The sequence below is a fragment of the Gobio gobio genome (assembly GCF_949357685.1).
Source record: "Gobio gobio genome assembly, chromosome: 14".
Taxonomy (NCBI): Eukaryota; Metazoa; Chordata; class Actinopteri; order Cypriniformes; family Gobionidae; genus Gobio; species Gobio gobio.
In genome coordinates this window covers 37,091,800-37,111,376 of record NC_137107.1, presented here as the reverse complement: position 1 = coordinate 37,111,376, position 19,577 = coordinate 37,091,800, and the positions used below count along the sequence as shown (strand labels likewise).

The 19,577-nt window shown below is 39.3% G+C and overlaps 2 protein-coding genes across 2 annotated transcripts; one reads left to right on the top strand and one right to left on the bottom strand.

Moving 5' to 3' along the window:
- Window positions 1-6,140: 6,140 nt before the first annotated feature.
- On the bottom strand, window positions 6,141-9,885 carry rfesd (Rieske (Fe-S) domain containing). The gene is made up of 4 exons (XM_079834671.1): window positions 9,832-9,885; window positions 7,745-7,923; window positions 7,506-7,540; window positions 6,141-7,393 (listed from the first exon to the last, which is right to left on the bottom strand). The coding sequence occupies exons 2-4, from the start codon at window positions 7,893-7,895 to the stop codon at window positions 7,082-7,084; spliced, it is 498 nt and encodes a 165-aa protein (XP_079690797.1). The 5' UTR covers window positions 7,896-7,923; window positions 9,832-9,885; the 3' UTR covers window positions 6,141-7,081.
- Window positions 9,886-10,311: 426 nt separating this feature from the next.
- Window positions 10,312-19,545, top strand: nudt2 (nudix (nucleoside diphosphate linked moiety X)-type motif 2). The gene is made up of 3 exons (XM_079835723.1): window positions 10,312-10,457; window positions 11,134-11,260; window positions 16,215-19,545. Exons 2-3 carry the CDS (start codon window positions 11,137-11,139, stop codon window positions 16,532-16,534), a joined length of 444 nt encoding a protein of 147 aa, XP_079691849.1. The 5' UTR covers window positions 10,312-10,457; window positions 11,134-11,136; the 3' UTR covers window positions 16,535-19,545.
- Window positions 19,546-19,577: the final 32 nt, after the last annotated feature.

Here is a 19,577-nt window from a genome sequence, read left to right as displayed (position 1 = left end):
GACAAGACCAAGACTTTGAGGGGGTTGAGACCAAGACAAGGCCAAGGCTTTGAGGGGGTTGAGACCAAGACAAGACCAAGACTTTGAGTTGAGACCGAGACAAGACCAAGACTTTGAGGGGGTTGAGACCAAGACAAGACCAAGACTTTGAGTTGAGACCGAGACAAGACCAAGACTTTGAGGGGGTTGAGACCAAGACAAGACCAAGACTTTGAGGGGGTTGAGACCAAGACAAGACCAAGACTTTGAGGGGGTTGAGACCAAGACAAGACCAAGACTTTGAGGGGTTGAGACCAAGACAAGACCAAGACTTTGAGGGGTTGAGACCAAGACCAGACCAAGACTTTGAGGGGGTTGAGACCAAGACAAGACCAAGACTTTGAGGGGTTGAGACCAAGACCAGACCAAGGCTTTGAGGGGGTTGAGACCAAGACAAGACCAAGACTTTGAGTTGAGACCGAGACAAGACCAAGACTTTGAGGGGGTTGAGACCAAGACAAGACCAAGACTTTGAGGGGGTTGAGACCAAGACAAGACCAAGACTTTGAGGGGGTTGAGACCAAGACAAGACCAAGACTTTGAGGGGTTGAGACCAAGACAAGACCAAGACTTTGAGGGGTTGAGACCAAGACCAGACCAAGACTTTGAGGGGGTTGAGACCAAGACAAGACCAAGACTTTGAGGGGTTGAGACCAAGACCAGACCAAGACTTTGAGGGGTTGAGACCAAGACCAGACCAAGACTTTGAGGGGTTGAGACCAAGACCAGACCAAGACTTTAAGGGGGTTGAGACCAAGACAAGACCAAGACTTTGAGTGGGTTGAGACCAAGACAAGACCAAGACTTTAAGTTGAGACCAAGACAAGACCAAGACTTTGAGGGGGTTGAGACCAAGACAAGACCAAGACTTTGAGGGGTTGAGACCAAGACCAGACCAAGACTTTGAGGGGTTGAGACCAAGACCAGACCAAGACAAGACCAAGACTTTGAGGGGGTTGAGACCAAGACAAGATCAAGGCTTTGAGGGGGTTGAGACCAAGACAAGACCAAGACTTTGAGTTGAGACCGAGACAAGACCAAGACTTTGAGGGGGTTGAGACCAAGACAAGACCAAGACTTTGAGGGGGTTGAGACCAAGACAAGACCAAGACTTTGGGGGGGTTGAGAAGAAGACAAGACCAAGACTTTGAGTTGAGACAGAGACAAGACCAAGACTTTGAGGGGTTGAGACCAAGACAAGACCAAGGCTTTGGGGGGGTTGAGAACAAGACAAGACCCAGACTTTGAGTTGAGACCGAGACAAGACCAAGACTTTGAGGGGGTTGAGACCAAGACAAGACCAAGACTTTGAGGGGGTTGAGACCAAGACAAGACCAAGACTTTGAGGGGGTTGAGACCAAGACAAGACCAAGACTTTGAGGGGGGGTTGAGAACAAGACAAGACCCAGACTTTGAGTTGAGACCGAGACAAGACCAAGACTTTGAGGGGTTGAGACCAAGACAAGACCAGCACTCCTTAAATTCATAAAGATCCACATTGCTTCCTGAGACATTACTTATTTTTAATCAATAAATATAATTATAATAAGACACTATATAGAGCTGTTGCCAATCAAATGAAATCATTAACAACAAAATTCATCTTTGCACTGCAGAGGTGGAAGATGCATCTGAATTGGTAAATTACAAATGCATAAATAATGGCATGTTTGCAGTCATGCTCAAGTTTGTGAAAAACACACGCTTGCTCTTGTGATATTGCTTAATTACAACGATCAGGCATAACATTATGACCTAATATTGTGTTGGTCCCCTTTTTGCTGCCAAAACAGCCCTGACCCGTCGAGGCCTGGACTCCACTGAAGGTGTGCTGTGGTATCTGGCACCAAGATGTTAGCAGCAGATCCTGTTAGTCCTGTAAGTTGCGAGGTGGGGCCTCCATGGATCGGACTTGTTTGTTCAGCACATCCCACAGATGCTCGATTGGATTGAGATCTGGGCAATTTGGAGGCCAACTCAACACCTCAAACTCATTGTGCTCCTCAAACCATTCCGGAACCATTTTTGCTTTGTGGCAAGGCGCATTATCCTGCTGAAACAAGCCACAGCCACCAGGGAATACCGTTTCCATATTTGCCTTCTTCCCATAGAGTATTCTGGGGCCATGTGTTCCCCAGGTAAGCGACGCACATGCACCCGGCCATCCACGTGATGTAAAAGAAAACGTGATTCATCAGACCAGGCCACCTTCTTCCATTGCTCCATGGTCCAGTTCTGATGCTCACGTGCCCACTGTTGGCACTTTTGTTGGTGGACAGGGGTCAGCATGGGCACCCTGACTGATCTGCGGCTATGCAGCCCCATGCGCAACAAACTGTGATGCACTGTGAATTCTGACACCTTTCTATCAGAACCAGCATTAACTTCTTGAGCAATTTGAGCTACAGTAGCTGGTCTGTTTGATCAGACCACACAGGCCAGTCTTTAAACCCCACGTGCATCAATGAGCCTTGGCCGCCCATGATCCTGTTCTCCACTGTTCCTTCTTTGGACCACTTTTGATAGATACTGACCACTGCAGACCGGGAACACCCCACAAGAGCTGCAGTTTTGGAGATGCTCTGACCCAGTCGTCTATAGTCATCACAATTTGGCCTGCTCCTCCTTTTGCTTGCCCATTTTTCCTGCTTCTACATCAACTTTAAGGACAAAATGTTCACTTGCTGCCTAATATACACACCCACTAACAGGTGCCGTGATGAAGAGATAATCAGTGTTGTTCACTTCACCTGGTCATTATGCTATGCCTGATCGGTGTATATCATATGTTATAATATAAAAATCCAGATCTCATACAAGTACTGGTTTGCAACAATATCTTTTTGAGAATTTTTATTAATTTCGGTGACATTTTTTACACAATCCCTCATTAATTTCTGACCGGCACAATAAATAAATCAAATTAGAAATAAATTGTTGATTGCATGTGAAACAGTAAATTTTACATCCAATCACATTAAGGATGTTAATAAATAAATATGACAATGCACGGGCAATGTAGTAATATCCTAGCAGTTCTGGTCTTGACCGGTCTTGAAACAAAATCCCGAGTCCTCTAAGTCTGAGACAAGACAAGACAAGACCCAAGTACAAATGTGGTCTAGACAGAGACAAGACCAAGACCTTTAAAATATGGTCTTAAGACTATAAGGCCCGTCTCAAGTACTACAACACTAAATCAGAACAACAACATGAAGCAGGGGTTCTCAACTCTGGCCCTCAAGGCCCACTGTCCTGCAGAGTTTACTGATTGAACTCAGCTACCAACTAGCAATCCTGAAGACCTTGATCAGCTTGTTCAGATGTGTTTGATTAGAGTTGGAGCTAAACTCTTCAGGAAAGTGGACCCCGAGAGCCGGAGCTGAGAACCCCTGCCATAGATACATGTGGGTTGTCTCTTTTGATACTGGTTGTCAGTAGGCTTTAGGTATCATCGTGAAAACGGTCTAGCCACGCCCTAGCAACAATTAAGAGCACCCTAGCAACAGTGTAGTACATATCTTAGGATCAGAACAACATAAAGACATGGGGGCTTGCTCTTTTGACTCAGATTGTCAAATAGTCTTTAAATATCACCCGGGCAACTGCCTATCCACACCCTAGTAACCATATAGCAACATAAACAAGCCGTATCTCAGCACTATAACATTGTATAGAGAACATGAAGCTGACGTCACACCGTGTTGAGTTCTGGGTAACTGTCTTATTTATTTAGACGACATATAAGGAGATCAGTGTCTACTTCAACACTGTTGCCGTGGGCTGTTTTTCATGTCCGCGGGTTGAAGTGACCCCGATTATGTGATATTTTGTCCCAGGAATGCGAATTTTAGCAGGCAACCCTGCCAAAAAGACATATTTTACCCCCCAAACGCTTTTTTTTTTTACCGGATAAACGCGATTGGACTTGTTTTGGGCTAGTTTTGAGTAGCAATTGGGCGGGTTTTGTTGTGAAAACCTGGCAACCCTGAAGGAGATCGTGCTGCCTTTCTGCTAGTGAGTTTAATGCAGTTTTTTTATTATGTTTTTTGAGTGTTTTTGAAAGTTTTGTATTTTGTCTGGTTTAATAATTAACATTTGCGAGTATGACTCTCACAGTTTGTCGGCTTGTGAATTAGCAGAACTTGCAAACAGCCACCACAAAAATGTTCACAAGCTTCTAGGGATTTGATTTTAGTTGTTGTGTGTTAAAATAAATATAGAAAATGTATTGTCTGTCTGTCTGCTGAATATGACCAGCCATCTCTGATTCCCCACCGTGGCCATGGGAAAGTGAATTTTTACAATGACAACAATAAAATGTCAGCTACATTTAAACGTTTCCAACAAAGAAATGACTCGACTTCTTTCAGCTTGTTGAACACATATCTTTATTTGGACATTTCTACCGTGTTGTGAAAACATTGAATTATCATGCAATGAAATAAATGGCTTCTCTTCCCTGTAAACAATGCCATGGAGAGCGTGAATATTTCATTTAAAGGCAAAAACAACACAAAATGTGTAGGTATCTGTATTAATTTCAGTATCAGTAGAGTTAGTAGAGATGGATTTACTTCAAATAGTATTCACAACTTCCAGAATTCATTATCTAATGAGGATTTATCATGCCAGACATCAAGCTGCAGTCCTTTCCATTCTACAAGCTGAAAGAAATCATTTCTTTGTCAACAGGCTGAAATAAATAATAAAACATGCACTTTTTACTAGCATTGCTGAGAGGTGTATATTCTATTTTGAGGCGGCTTGGTTGGTGTACCATTGAGAACATTTGTTTCTAAAGGGCAGGGTGGGTTATTGTAGGTCATCTGCCATGCAGAATCTTATTTCTACTCCAATGCACATTTCTACTCACGTGTCCGTCGTGTACATTCTTGGCCCAGAGATCACAACCACTCCACAGGGAAGTGTAACTCTTGATCTTACACAAGCTACACACATTATTCCTCATTGAGAATGGTAATCACACTCCATTCCGTGCCATTAAACAACAACAGGTCTTGTGTAAGGAGGATATACGTTACACTAACTGCATCGTCAAGGTTTTTTTTTTTTTTTAGACGAGTCCATAAATGCAGTATAAGAAGAAAAGGCATGAATGGATAGTTAGTCAAGATAAGCAGTCTTTTTCTTGTCCTTCCTTTGTGTTAGAGATAAAAATGGGATTTGTTAAACAGGCACCATTTGAGTTTATTAAAGATTCTGCTCTCAGCTAAATAGATTCATAATCAATAATTCTGGATCATTTAATACATTTCACTTACTCAGCACACTGCTGCATGGTTTATCATTTGTTAAACCAGTGAACGCTATGGCATTATCATCCAGATGTGGCAATATGTAAAATTAAATGTATTATTTAGTAAATTATTTTTAATATTACTTTAATTCAGCAATGATGCATTCAATTGATCAAAAGTGGCAGTAAAGACATTCATAATGCCACAAATAAATGCAGTTCTTTTAAACTTTCATATGTCAAATAATCTTGGAAAAAATGTATCTTTGTTTCCACAAAAATATTTAGTTTTCAACATTGATGAGAAATGTTTCTTAAGAACCAAATCAGCATATTAAAATTTTTTCTGAATGAATATCCAGCTTTAAAATTACATTTTAAAAGTTATTTTAAAGTGTAATTATATTTCATAATATTTCAGTTTTTACTGTATTTTTTAATCTATAAATGCATCATTGGAAAGCATAAGAGACAAATGTTGTCTGCGACCCCACAGCCCAACCAACTAAGAGGTCTGCTATAGCGGTCCAGGATTGAAGTTGGACCCACTGTCCTGAGGAGCAAAAGGGTCAGTGGTAAAGTAAAAATTGGAAGTATGGAATGAGGGTTGCCAGTGTAACAAAACTAGCCTAATGGTTGATCAAAAATAGCCCAAAAGGAGCCCTATATGACCATCTCCCAAATATGCCATTTCCATACTTAAAATACATATTTCACAGCCACTGTATTGCAAATTGAAAACCACAACAAGCATTTCAGTCAAATATAATTTATGCTATATGTCAAACGTTTCAATCCGCAGGGGGGAAAACAACCCACAGCAACAGTTTAAAAGTAGCCTAATTCCACAGGAAAACCACAGACTTGGCAACCATGAGTGTCTTTTAGATGAGCCATGGATTTGTGAATGACGTGGGGAGAAGAAGGGCTTGTTTAATTGTCTGGAGTTGTGCTCCGCTGGGTCTAATGTGGCAATTTTCAGGTGTCAGTGTATCAGATGAGAGACAATTAGACAACATATACAGACTCGCATAACATATGGCCCTTGCATAATCACACAGGCATGCAGGGGCCAAACAAATGGAATTATTTATTATAATATGAAAATGAATTATGACGTGTGCCAAGATTGTCTAATTTCTGGCACTTTGCCATTTACTCTTTCTGCTACGCTTGAGGTCGATGGTCATTGTTTCTCTTCAGTATATTTCATGCATGAAATAATAATTGAATGCCAAGTGAAATATTTGTGCAAGAATCAATTTGGTAATTTATTAAAATTTTTGCAAAACTAAACATGGCATTACCAATGTCGATATGAGCTCACGGATTGAAAATAGATTGCACAAACTTTCTGGTATACCCGAAGAGAATTATTATTTTATTATTATTGCATTTCTGTAACTAAAAGAGTAGACCATTCCCAAGAAATGCATGAACTAATAAAAAAAAGTATACTTTTAAGAATAAAAGCAGTGTTCTTTGGATGAAAGTGAGTCAAATGCATAAAATGATATATATTTATATATATATTATTTTATGAATTTTCATCTAATACAAAATAATTTCATTTTTCAACTGAGAAAATTGGACTGAAAGACAGGCATCACTATGAATCACGGAGGTATAGTCTGGCACTGTCACAAAAAAAGGGTATAATATTATTTTGATTCATGATGTCAAATTGCATTTTTCTTCAAGTAGAGTGACTCTGAAATCATCAATCTTAATATATGCAGCTCCCTTAGGATCTCTGAAGCTCTTGTCTCTATTGCTGCCAGACTAAACGTCTTCATCTGCATTCACGTCTGCTTCTCCATCCTCCGACTCCAGCGCATCTCTCAGTTCTGCCTTGCCCTTCTCAGTCTGATAATAGTCTGACTCAATCCACCCGGGGCAAATGGACAACGTTACAAAGATGTCTTCGTCTACTTCCGTCACTTTGTGCACTCTCTGCTTTATGCCTTTGGAAAACCACCGCGGGGTAGGGACTTCTTCCATGGGGATTATGGCCTTGTATAACCCCTCACCTTCAGCCAGAGTGATCTTATACTTGTGCTTTGGGCACACAATACAGGGCTTGTTGTTGATTTCCTGTGCATGAAACATTAAACGGGGTCAGAGTTCAAACGGGAGGTAACAATGCGTTTCAAGTGCATCTATGGATCACTGAATGATTCAGCTGCTTGAGCAGAAATGCTTTTACCTCAATATCTCCTGTCTCCAAGGCACTGCCAGCATCTGTTCGAAAAAAAAAAAAAAAAAAAGAAGCAGACATATAGCCTACAATAATCTGACTTGGGCAAATGACCTCTGGTTCTGGGCTTTTGCCGTTGGTATTATAGTTGGCACACATAATCAACAGCAATTCTACAGTTCTCAGTCTGCAACTTTGTCTCCCTCTAGTGCAGAAAAATAAGCAAAGAGGCTTTTCATGCTACTCACGGTAACACTGCAGGTCCATTGCATAGAAAGTTCTCTGATGATATATAATAAGAATGTCTCTTCCATCCAGAGTTACAGACGTTCTCTTGGCCTGAATGAGATCTTCTTTCTTGCCGATAAAATACAAACGAGAAGGCTTCTTTTCATCCATGGATGTGGTGGGGTTATAATTATGTCTTCTGTGAAAACAGAGTTTTATACATATTTATAAATATTTAAATGCAATCCACCTACTAGTTACTAATATAGTATATATATATATATATATATATATATATATATATATATATATATATATATATATATATATATATATATATATATATATATATACAGTCAAATCAAAATTTATTCAGAGACCTTCAACATTTCTCACAATATCACAGTTAATTCACTATAGTTTAGAAAATGGTAATAAAATATGACAAGAACTCAGAGTTAAACTGTCAGAACAAATTCATCTTGATAATGTCAGATAACTTTGATAGAAAGGTATGTAATGGATTACAATCAACCAATCAGCTGTCAGCTGTTAGATTTAAGTACACAATTAGATAATACCAATTTAGGTCAACCAATGACCAAGCAATGCATAATTTTGTTCAATCTGTGTAAAAGGTTAAAAAAAAAGACACTTAGGCGAAACATGGTCAGGTCAAAGTGTCTGAATAATTTTGGTCCCAAATTTTTATTAATTTTACTGGTAGTCCACTGTATGAAGAATTTTTGGGTATAATATGTCACAGTTTACTTTATTCTTCTATTCTCACTTACATAAATTAACTATAGTGTCCTGCACCTACTAGTAAAAAATTATATCTGGTGTCTGAATAATTTTTGGTTTGACTGTATATATATATATGTGTGTGTGTGTGTGTGTGTGTGAGTGTGTGTGTGTGTGTGTGTGTGTGTGTGCGTGCGTGCGTGCGTGCGTGCGTGCGTGCGTGCGTGTCTCATGTCAGTAGGCATCAACAAACATGGTTAATAAATCGAATTTAACTGTCAAAATAAACTGATGCTTTCACAGTGTATATATATATATATATATATATATATATATATATATATATATATATATATATATATATATATATATATATATATATATATATATATATATATATATATATATATATATATATATAGTCATGGCTAAAATTGTTGCCACCCCTGGTAAATATGATCAAAGATGACTGTAAAAATAAATCTGCATTGTTTATCCTTTTGATCTATCATTCAAAAAATTTGCAACAACCAAACCTTTCATTGAAGTTTAAAGAATGGAAAGTGGGGGGAAACTCACATTACGAAATAAATGTTATTTTTTCCAAAACATGTCGTCGGCCATAATTATTGGCACCCATTTATTCAATACTTTTTGCAACCTCCTTTTCCCAAGATAACAGCTCTGAGTCTTCTTCTATAATGCCTAATGAGTTTGGAGAACACCTGACAAGAGATCAGAGACCCTTCCTCCGTACAAAATCTTTTCAGATCATTCAGATTAGATCCATGTTGGTGCTTCTTCTCTTCAGTTTACCCCACTCATTTCCGCATGCAGCATATATATGTAAGTGTGTATGTACCTATATACATAAATATGCACACACACTGTACATACTGTACATATTTACAAACTTTTATATTTCATGTGATTAATCGATTTGACTCCACTTACTGTAGGCCTATTTGTATATATTTATATCTTATCAAAATAAAAAGTTGTATGCATATTATAGGCTTTTTTCAATTGTGCAATATTATGTAAGCCAGATAGGTCTTCTAAAACTCTCTTCTAAAATTCTAAATTTGAATTGGGCCTGTAGGCTATATTATTAAATTGTGTATAAAATAGCCTGATATTGTTCTAAATAGGCCTATAAGAAGTTCAAAATAAATAAGATAAATCAGCTATGATAGGCTTCTTAAACATTGTCACGTATCAAATCAGTTTAAAGACCAAACGCATAAGCATTTAACACATTTATAATTTAATCGATCATTTAAATGAACTTGTTAACTGTATGCCTGCTACATATGGACTAATTTATATGGACATTGCTGAGCAAAAAATTAAACAGTTTTACCTGGTCCTTGTCCGTTGTGAGTCTTGTGAAATGTGCGTCCAATGACGTTTAACGTTAAATGTCTTCTGTTTTGGAGGATCCTGTTATCTCCAGCCCACCGGGTGTTGCGTCCAGCCCTATCAGCCCTGCAGATCAGGACCAACTCAACGCTTTCAACATTATCTTTCTTTAGTGTATAAAACGTAACGACGCTTCATTAACTGACAGATTAACACACTTCGGGTTCTAAGAAAGCAAAATAAGTTTTAAAAAGGTGCATTTGATAGTAATTTGCGCAACCTATAATCAATCATATCATATTATTCAAACCAATTATTTATTTTAAACATGTTTTAAATAAAATAATACGTCCTTCCCCATCCAAATCACATTATATATACGTTTTCCCTTTATAACAGACAATAAAATATATTATTTAAATTACACTGAGGGAGCCAATCAGAAAACGACTCACACTGCGTACTCTTGAACATCATCTTTGCGCCACAGTTACGCAGGGGCGCCATCAAAACAGAAAGTAGCCTTCATATTTAGCTCTTATCCATGTGTCTTTCGATTATTAATTAACCAGGTTATGTCGCATCTATTCTAAACAAAAAGGAACATTCAGTCATTACCGGCTAGACGTAAGTGGAATTATTTCGTTGGTTAAAACGAGCCATAGTTTAAGAGTGTCTTTTGAATGGCGTTCGCCTGCTGTCTTGTCTAGATTAGGAAGTACATGCATGTTAAACTTACGAGTCCAATTTCGTTCATTATTTCTGACCCACAATTTGTATTTAAATAACTGAAAACGCTTTCAAGAGACTTGTAACTTAGGTCATATAACCTGTGGGGTTAGACAGTAGACAAACTGTCTACTACACGTTTCACTGTTGTTTCCTGAAGGAGCTAGTTTTCATTTTTATCCATTGCCATGGGATGTGCTAAAAATGTCAATAAAGACTTTGAAACTCCTTTAAAATCCAGCAAACATACCGGCTAAGACCAGCTTAATGTGGTTTTCTCAGCAGGGTTTCTACAAATCAAAGTATAAAAGAGTAGTTACGTTAGGTATATTGCAGTGTTTCCTTTTAGAAAGCACAGTGAAACCTGTGTAATAGATAGACAACACATTTTTGTATTCTAGGATCAAAATAAAAATAAAAGCATCTTATATCTAGAAGTTAAATCAGCTATGATAGGCCTTCTCAAACATTGTCACATCTCAATGTATGTATTATTTTAATAAAGACAGCAAAGTGAAACCTGTTTCTTTGTAAAAACTATTTGCATGTGCTTTACTAGACTGTGTATTTCCAGGTTATGGCTTTGCGAGCGTGTGGATTTGTCATTTTTCGGCGTTTGGCCCAGCACCCTCCCCCTGATAATATAGAGTTCCTGCTGCTGCAGACGTCCTATGGGGAACACCACTGGACACCACCCAAAGGTGCATCTCACAGCTACTCATTGTGTTTTTTTTTTACAGTGTTGAACTCACTGGACTGTCAATTTCTTTTGGAACCACAAGCTTTAACTTTTGAACATAATGAGGCTGTAAAAGCGGACTGAGTTTACCTGTTCGGCATGTTGGCGTTTAATGTCCCCGACAGCCTCTGTAATCCCATTTAGCCACGTGTTAGCAACCGTCTTTTCAAGACATGTAACAGCTTCCAAAAAAATCACACGAGTGGGGTAATACTGATGTTTTTTATGTCGAAGAATAAAATGTGAAACCATATTTCAGCCATGAAACCAAAACCCATTGACTTCGGGATGAGGGGACTGGAATTGCTAAAATGCTAACTTGTTTTTGCATATTGATGTCATACCTGCACCACTCCATATACAGTGAGGAAAATAAGTATTTGAACACCCTGCTATTTTGCAAGTTCTCCCACTTAGAAATCATGGAGGGGTCTGAAATTGTCATCGTAGGTGCATGTCCACTGTGAGAGACATAATCTAAAAAAAAAATCCAGAAATCACAATGTATGATTTTTTAACTATTTATTTGTATGATACAGCTGCAAATAAGTATTTGAACACCTGAGAAAATCAATGTTAATATTTGGTACAGTAGCCTTTGTTTGCAATTACAGAGGTCAAACGTTTCCTGTAGTTTTTCACCAGGTTTGCACACACTGCAGGAGGGATTTTGGCCCACTCCTCCACACAGATCTTCTCTAGATCAGTCAGGTTTCTGGCCTGTCGCTGAGAAACACGGATGATGCAAATGATGAACCTTGATATGCTTCTTACAGAGCCACTCCTTGGTTATCCTGGCTGTGTGCTTCGGGTCATTGTCATGTTGGAAGACCCAGCCTCGACCCATCTTCAATGCTCTAACTGAGGGAAGGAGGTTGTTCCCCAAAATCTCACAATACATGGCCCCGGTCATCCTCTCCTTAATACAGTGCAGTCGCCCTGTCCCATGTGCAGAAAAACACCCCCAAAGCATGATGCTACCACCCCCATGCTTCACAGTAGGGATGGTGTTCTTGGGATGGTACACATCATTCTTCTTCCTCCAAACACGTTTAGTGGAATTATGACCAAAAAGTTATATTTTGGTCTCATCTGACCACATGACTTTCTCCCATGACTCCTCTGGATCATCCAAATGGTCATTGGCAAACTTAAGACGGGCCTGGACATGTGCTGGTTTAAAGCTACACTGTGTGATATTTTCCCCCATCTAGTGGTGAACTGGTATATGACCATCCAGTGAATTTTAGTTTCTGTTCTGTTCAATTCCGATTTCGTTTTAACTCCTACGGTGGCCGATTTAGTCCAAGATTAATATGGCTTCCAGTTCGACCTCGTCCACATTCGACACGGTGCCTGTGGGATATTCTGTGCGCAGTGGGATGGTTGGAACTCAACTGGCCTAATTATTCGGCTAGAAAGAACTGCAGCTAATCCAGAGTGAACTTTGATGATAGTAATGTTTATTCAGTCATCCAATTGCAAGGCATAAACAGGTTTGCATGGATATGTACATAAATGTGGTTTCTGTGAGAGAACAAATTAGGATGGTAAATATACATGATAATGACATGACAGAATATACACAGTTAAGAACTGTATAACTATACGTATAAGTTACATTTGTATAATGTAACCGTAAACCAGAGCTTATTGTACCATATATAGGCGCTAAATGCAGCTGCATTAAAAGGAGCGGAGCTGCCGCTGCTAACAAGCGGTGTCCGGTTACAAAAGTGTGTGCGCAGGTTTAGCTCTGTATAACAAGTGTTAATATGCCGATCAGACCTGATACATATTTCCATCAACATACATTATAAGCAAATATTTTCTATAAACGAATAAACATTGTTAATAACTGAATGATTATTCAAATAGGTGAGCATTACGCTATTGTATGTTGACACAAAAATACTTCTGAGGTGACATCAACTGAATTACGATGACACACTCTGAAACACATCCACAAGGACAATAACTATTATTACTTACGGAGTTATTAACGCACAGAAATACCACACAAGGAAAAACAGACTTTTGAGGAATAAACAAGCCAGGAAAACGCCGTATAACTCTGTTACTGGAGCTGCTGAGATGAAAACTCTCTGCACATGCACCAGACAAGTCTGAACAAGTTGACGCGCACAGTGTTAAAACCGGTTAAAACGCGAAAGGCGAAGCTTGAATTTACGGGTATGTCCCTCTTTGGCTAATGTACTTTCAAGATGGAGGGGCAACATGGCGACCACCGTTAGATCCCATTACCTTATGTATTTTCAATGGCATATTATAAACTTACGAGAATACTTTATTACTTGAAAGAAGTAAATATACATTAATGAGCACATATATTTTTGAAAGTACTAAGTGTTTTTAGCTAAGAATAGACTAAAAAAGTTACACAGTGTAGCTTTAAGCAGGGGAACCTTCGGTGCCATGCATGATTTCAAACCATGACGTCTTAGTGTATTACCAACAGTAACCTTGGAAACGGTGGTCCCAGCTCTTTTCAGGTCATTGACCAGCTCCTCCTGTGTAGTTCTGGGCTGATTTCTCACCTTCCTTAGGATCATTGAGACCACACGGGGTGAGATCTTGCATGGAGCCCCAGTCCGAGGGAGATTGACAGTCATGTTTAGCTTCTTTCATTTTCTAATGATTGCTCCAACAGTGGACCTTTTTTCACCAAGCTGCTTGGCAATTTCCCCGTAGCCCTTTTCCAGCCTTGTGGAGGTGTACAATTTTGTCTCTAGTGTCTTTGGACAGCTCTTTGGTCTTGGCCATGTTAGTAGTTGGATTCTTACTGATTGTATGGGCTGGACAGGTGTCTTTATGCAGCTAACGACCTCAAACAGGTGCATCTGATTTAGGATAATAAATGGAGTGGAGGTGGACATTTTAAAGGCAGACTAACAGGTCTTTGAGGGTCAGAATTCTAGCTGATAGACAGGTGTTCAAATACTTATTTGCAGCTGTATCATACAAATAAATAGTTAAAAAATCATATATTGCGATTTCTGGATTTTTTTTTTAGATTATGTCTCTCACAGTGGACATAAGTGGACACAGTGGGCACCTACGATGACAATTTCAGACCCCTCCATGATTTCCAAGTGGGTGAACTTGCAAAATAGCAGGGTGTTCAAAGACTTATTTTCCTCACTGTAGCAAGCTAGCTTTGAAAGCACAAGATCCCACCCTCCCTTCAGAGCGTCTCCAACACCACGCCTCCTTCAAAACCCTTAGCACACAGCAGAATATAACATTATAACCCTAATCCTAATATTGTGCTGGTCCCCCTTTTGCTGCCAAAACAGCCCTGACCCGTCGAGGCATGGACTCCACTAGACCCCTGAAGGTGTTCTGTGGCACCAAGATGATTATCTGGCACCAAGATGTTAGCAGCAGATCCTTTAAGTCCTGTAAGTTGCGAGGTAGGGCCTCCATGGATTGGACTTGTTTGTACAGCACATCCCACAGATACTCGACTGGATTTAGAGCTGGGGAATATGGAGGCCAAGTCAACACCTCAAACTCGTTGTGCTCCTCAAACCATTCCTGAACCCTTTTTGCTTTGTGGCAGGCGCATTATCCTGCTGAAAGAGGCCACAGCCACTAGGGAATACCGTTTCCATGAAACGGTGTACATGGTCTGGAACAATACTTAGGTAGGTGGTACATGTCAAAGCAACATCCACATGGATGGCAGGACCCAAGGTTTCCCAGCAGAACATTGCCCAAAGCATCAAACTGCCTCCGCCTGCTTGCCTTCTTGCCATAGTGCGTCCTGGTGCCATGTGTTCCCCAGGTAAGCGACACACGAGCACCCGGCCATCCACGTGATGTAAAAGAAATCGTGATTCATCAGACCAGGCCACCTTCTTCCATTGCTCCATGGTCCAGTTCTGATGCTCACGTGCACCACTGTTGGCGCCTTCAACGGTGGAAGGGTCAGCATGGGCACCCTGACTGGTCTATGGCTATGCAGCCCCATACGCAACAAACTGCGATGCACTGTGTATTCTGACACCTTTCTATCAGAACCAGCATTAAATTCTTGAGCAATTTGAGCTACAGTAGCTCGTCTGTTTGATCGGACCACACAGGCCAGCCTTCACTTCCCACGTGCATCAATGAGCCTTGGCCGCCCATGACCCGGTTCTCCACTGTTCCTTCCTTGGACCACTTTTGATAGATACTGACCACTGCAGACCGGGAACACCCCACAAGAGCTGCAGTTTTGGAGCTGCTCTGACCCAGTTGTCTAGCCATCACAATTTGGCCCTTGTCAAACTCGGTTAAATCCATATGCTTTCCCATTTTTCCTGCTCTGCAACTTTGAAGACAAAATGTTCACTTGCTGCCTAATATATCCCACCCACTAACAGGTGCCGTGATGAAGAGATAATCTGTGTGTATATATACAGTGATCGATATATACACACACACATTTAGACCACTTAACTTTGTGATTGCTATCAGGATGTGAAGAGACTTTCAACCAACATAATAAAACGTGTCTGGACTGGAACAAATCGACTACCCTGCCTTTAAGTCACATGACCAGAAGCAAAGAGAGAGAGAGACTACAAAAATAATAGAGAAACTACAAAAAATGTAATTCTACAAAAATAAAAAATACCTTGAACATAAATCCGCTTCACTAGGTCTTCTCACACACTGCAACATGTCAAGATATGCACCATATCAACAGACATAAGCATGAGTTAAATTAATATACAATTTTTAAATTAAGTAATATAACAATGTATTGCATTTTTTCTATTTTAAATATGAAATAAAATGTAAAAAAAAAATGTGTTTTTACAATTTATGCCACATCAGTAGAACCATGTGGCTATCTGCAATTTCTTAGAATTGTTACTGAAAGAATAACATTTTCCTCCCCCTATAAGGTCATGTTGACCCTGGAGAGGACGACTTCACCACCGCCTTGAGAGAAACACAGGAAGAAGCGGGTTTAGGTAAAGATCACCTGCGTATGGTCGATGGCTTCCTGCAGAGGTTGCGCTATCAGGTCCGGGGAAAGGACAAAGAAGTCCTCTACTGGCTGGCAGAGCTCCGTGATCCAAACACAAAGGTCATTCTCTCAGAAGAACACCAGGATTACCGCTGGGCCAAAGTAGAGGAAGCCTGCAAACTGGCAAAATACCAGGACTTACAGGACACACTTACAGCAGCACAGCGGTATTTAGAAACACAGGGCGAACAGTAACATTTACTCTTGGTTTTGACATTTAGACACGAACAGAGTTGGATCCTTGCATCCATCTTTATAAAACTGTTTTAGTGAAAATTATGTATGTATAAAGAGACATTTGACACCCGTCCTTTTTGCTCCCAAGATTTTTGCTTCTCTACTTGCTAATCTGAATTTAATTTGAACTCATAAATAGCTTCCACATAGCTAAAAATGTTAAGATAAACTCACAACCACTAAATCTCCACCAGCAAACAAAACAAAGCTGCCATTCATTTCAAAGAATGTTCTGGATTCAATACAAGTTAAGCTCTAATGACGTTATCTGTGGCAAGATGTTAATTACCACAGAAAATAATTTTGAGTTTCCCTAAATAAAATAAACACACTGAAAAAGTACACTTAAAATGGAAGTTTACCAGGCTTGTAAGTGTATTTTGACACCATAAACTTATACAATTAATCTTTTTTTCCTTGTGGTAATCAAACGTGTGCCTCATAAAGCTTGCATTGTATTTAACCCGAAAAATTCCCAAGTCTTGCGAGAGAAGACGCTGTGGTTTTTGGTCACTTTTTATACACCCAACTATCCAATATAATTGTCACTTGTTTCCACCAAAAGTTTCTCAGAATACTGTACATCTTTTCCAAGTTGCATTTTAGGTGAGTAGTAATTAAACGAGTGAATCAGAAATGATTTATGAATTGTATGCAAGTTATTTGGCAGATTTCTGCATCATGCAGATTGTCCTATGAACTATAATGAGTCCAGTAAATGAAAACCATTGCTCATGAACCAGTGCTGTTTTAGTATTATTTATATATTGTAGTTTAGTAATAGTTAGGGGCCAAGCACCGAAGGTGCGGAGGAACCTATTGTAATCGTTAGATTTCTTATTATTATTATTATTCCGCATTGGAGTCTATGGAACGGCTTGCGGGAAAGTTATGAAAGTTGGCACACAGATAGAGGACAGTCCCAACTGTCACTATAGCACATTTGAAATCTCTAATTCAATCCCTCTAGCGCCACCACGTGTCCAAATTTGCACTCATGTTTATGCTTATAACTTTTGAACCATAAGGGCTAGAAACAAAAATGTTCCTCTAATTCCTTGGCTCAAGCCGTTTCGATTGCACCCTATGACGACATTTTCCGTCATGTAAATGTTTTCTGAAATTTTGAATTAACCGAAAAACCTTCGAACTCCTCCAAGCCTGTTGCTCCGATATTTTCACGAAAATTCTTCAGACCATGCCGACAGAAATGTATGGAATTCTAGTTGATCCGTACAACCGTTTGCAAACAAAGCGCAAACAAATTTTACGTAACGGTTGCGAAAACACACTTAAGGCTATATCTCCGCAAAGCTTTATCGTATTAAAACCAAACTTGGTACATGTCATCACAAGCATGACTTAAGGCAACATGCTGTGTTTTGGCACAGCGCCACCTACTGGTCCGGAGATATGAAAAATGGCTATTTTTGCTTATAACTTCTTAACCGTTTGTCCAAAAATCATAAAAGTCTTGTTAGATTCGGGACGTCATGCCGAGTCGACTGATATCCAATTTTACCATATCGGACATTTCGAATTATGTGCTAAAATGCTGTATTTTATGAACACATGAACGGATTGTTACGAAACTCTGTATGGGTCATCACCACGATGCCCTGAAGGAGCCTGAGAAGTTTCGAAACAGCGCCACCTAGTGGAGAATAATTTTTCTCCAAATGCTTATAACTTTGGGTGTGGTTGACTTATTTTCACGAGAGTCATCTCCTTAGACTCCTGAATCATTGCTGAGTCCAACGATACCAGACTCTCCAGGTTTCGGCGTATGGTTTGTGCAGCGTTGTAATTTAGTGCTTAAAAAACGTTAGCAGATATCTTCGAAACCGCTAGTCCGATCAAGACGAAACCAGCATCAGAAGTTCGGAAACATAGGTCGATAATTATATGCTAATACCCAAATGTCAAAATATTGTGTCCGTATCCAAATAAGTTAGGTGTCAGTCATTTTTTACGTGTTTTCTCATATTTAGGTCTATAATTCCAAAACGAAATGAGATATTTTCACCAAAATTGACACATGTATGGGCTCACTCCGAGGACACATAAAAAAATGGTAGGATTGTGCCTCTGTGGCGCTATAATAGGAGAAAACATGAAATTCCCATTGACTACAATGCAGTATTATGGTATAAAATGCTAATGATATACTTTACGAATGCATTAGAATATCGTTACCAAACTCTGTGTGTGTCTTCCGCACCATGCCCTGAAGGTACTCAAAGTTTCGGGGCAGTGCCACTTTGTGGTCAAAAGTTATAACAATTTACAAAAATGCTAATAACTTTTGATTAAATTGGCCTATTGTAATGAAACTCATAATACATTCCTTGGCTCATGCCGAGAACATAGATACCAATTTTGCCATATTTGGAAAACCTTCCTGTCCTCCATCTTATTTGTTAAAAACCTCCATTTTCAAATTGTTTGTCCGATTTTCACCCAAATCTAATCGTATCATCTTCAGACCGTGCTGACAAAAAGTTATGGATTTTACGTTGATAGACAAAACCGTTTTCGTATAGCGCTGCAACGAAGTTGAGGCATGATGCCAAAATGACTTTTGAGGCTGAATCTATGCAATGCTTTGACTTATTGACACCAGACTTTGCATGTCATTGTTCCCTTATTCTGACCACACATCAATTTCGTAACTGTGCCACCTATTGGTCAAAAGACATATATTTGACTATATTTATCATTTTACAGCTATTTTGCCTAAAATGATCTTAAGAGGTCTTCAATGGCTCCTTGCTACATTTCGTCTGACACTCCCAGCCATGTTGTCATCTCTTATTGTCTTTTTTGCGCTTGACCCCGGTAATGGCTGCTTGCAGCTATATTTTGAATTGGGTTTTATTTTTATAATTTTCATTTTAGTTCAATTATTTGTATTAATATTTAATATGTGCTTTTGTCATTTTTATTCGTTTTATAAATAAAATATTTCTAAATAATTCTAGTACTTCAACTTAAACTTTAC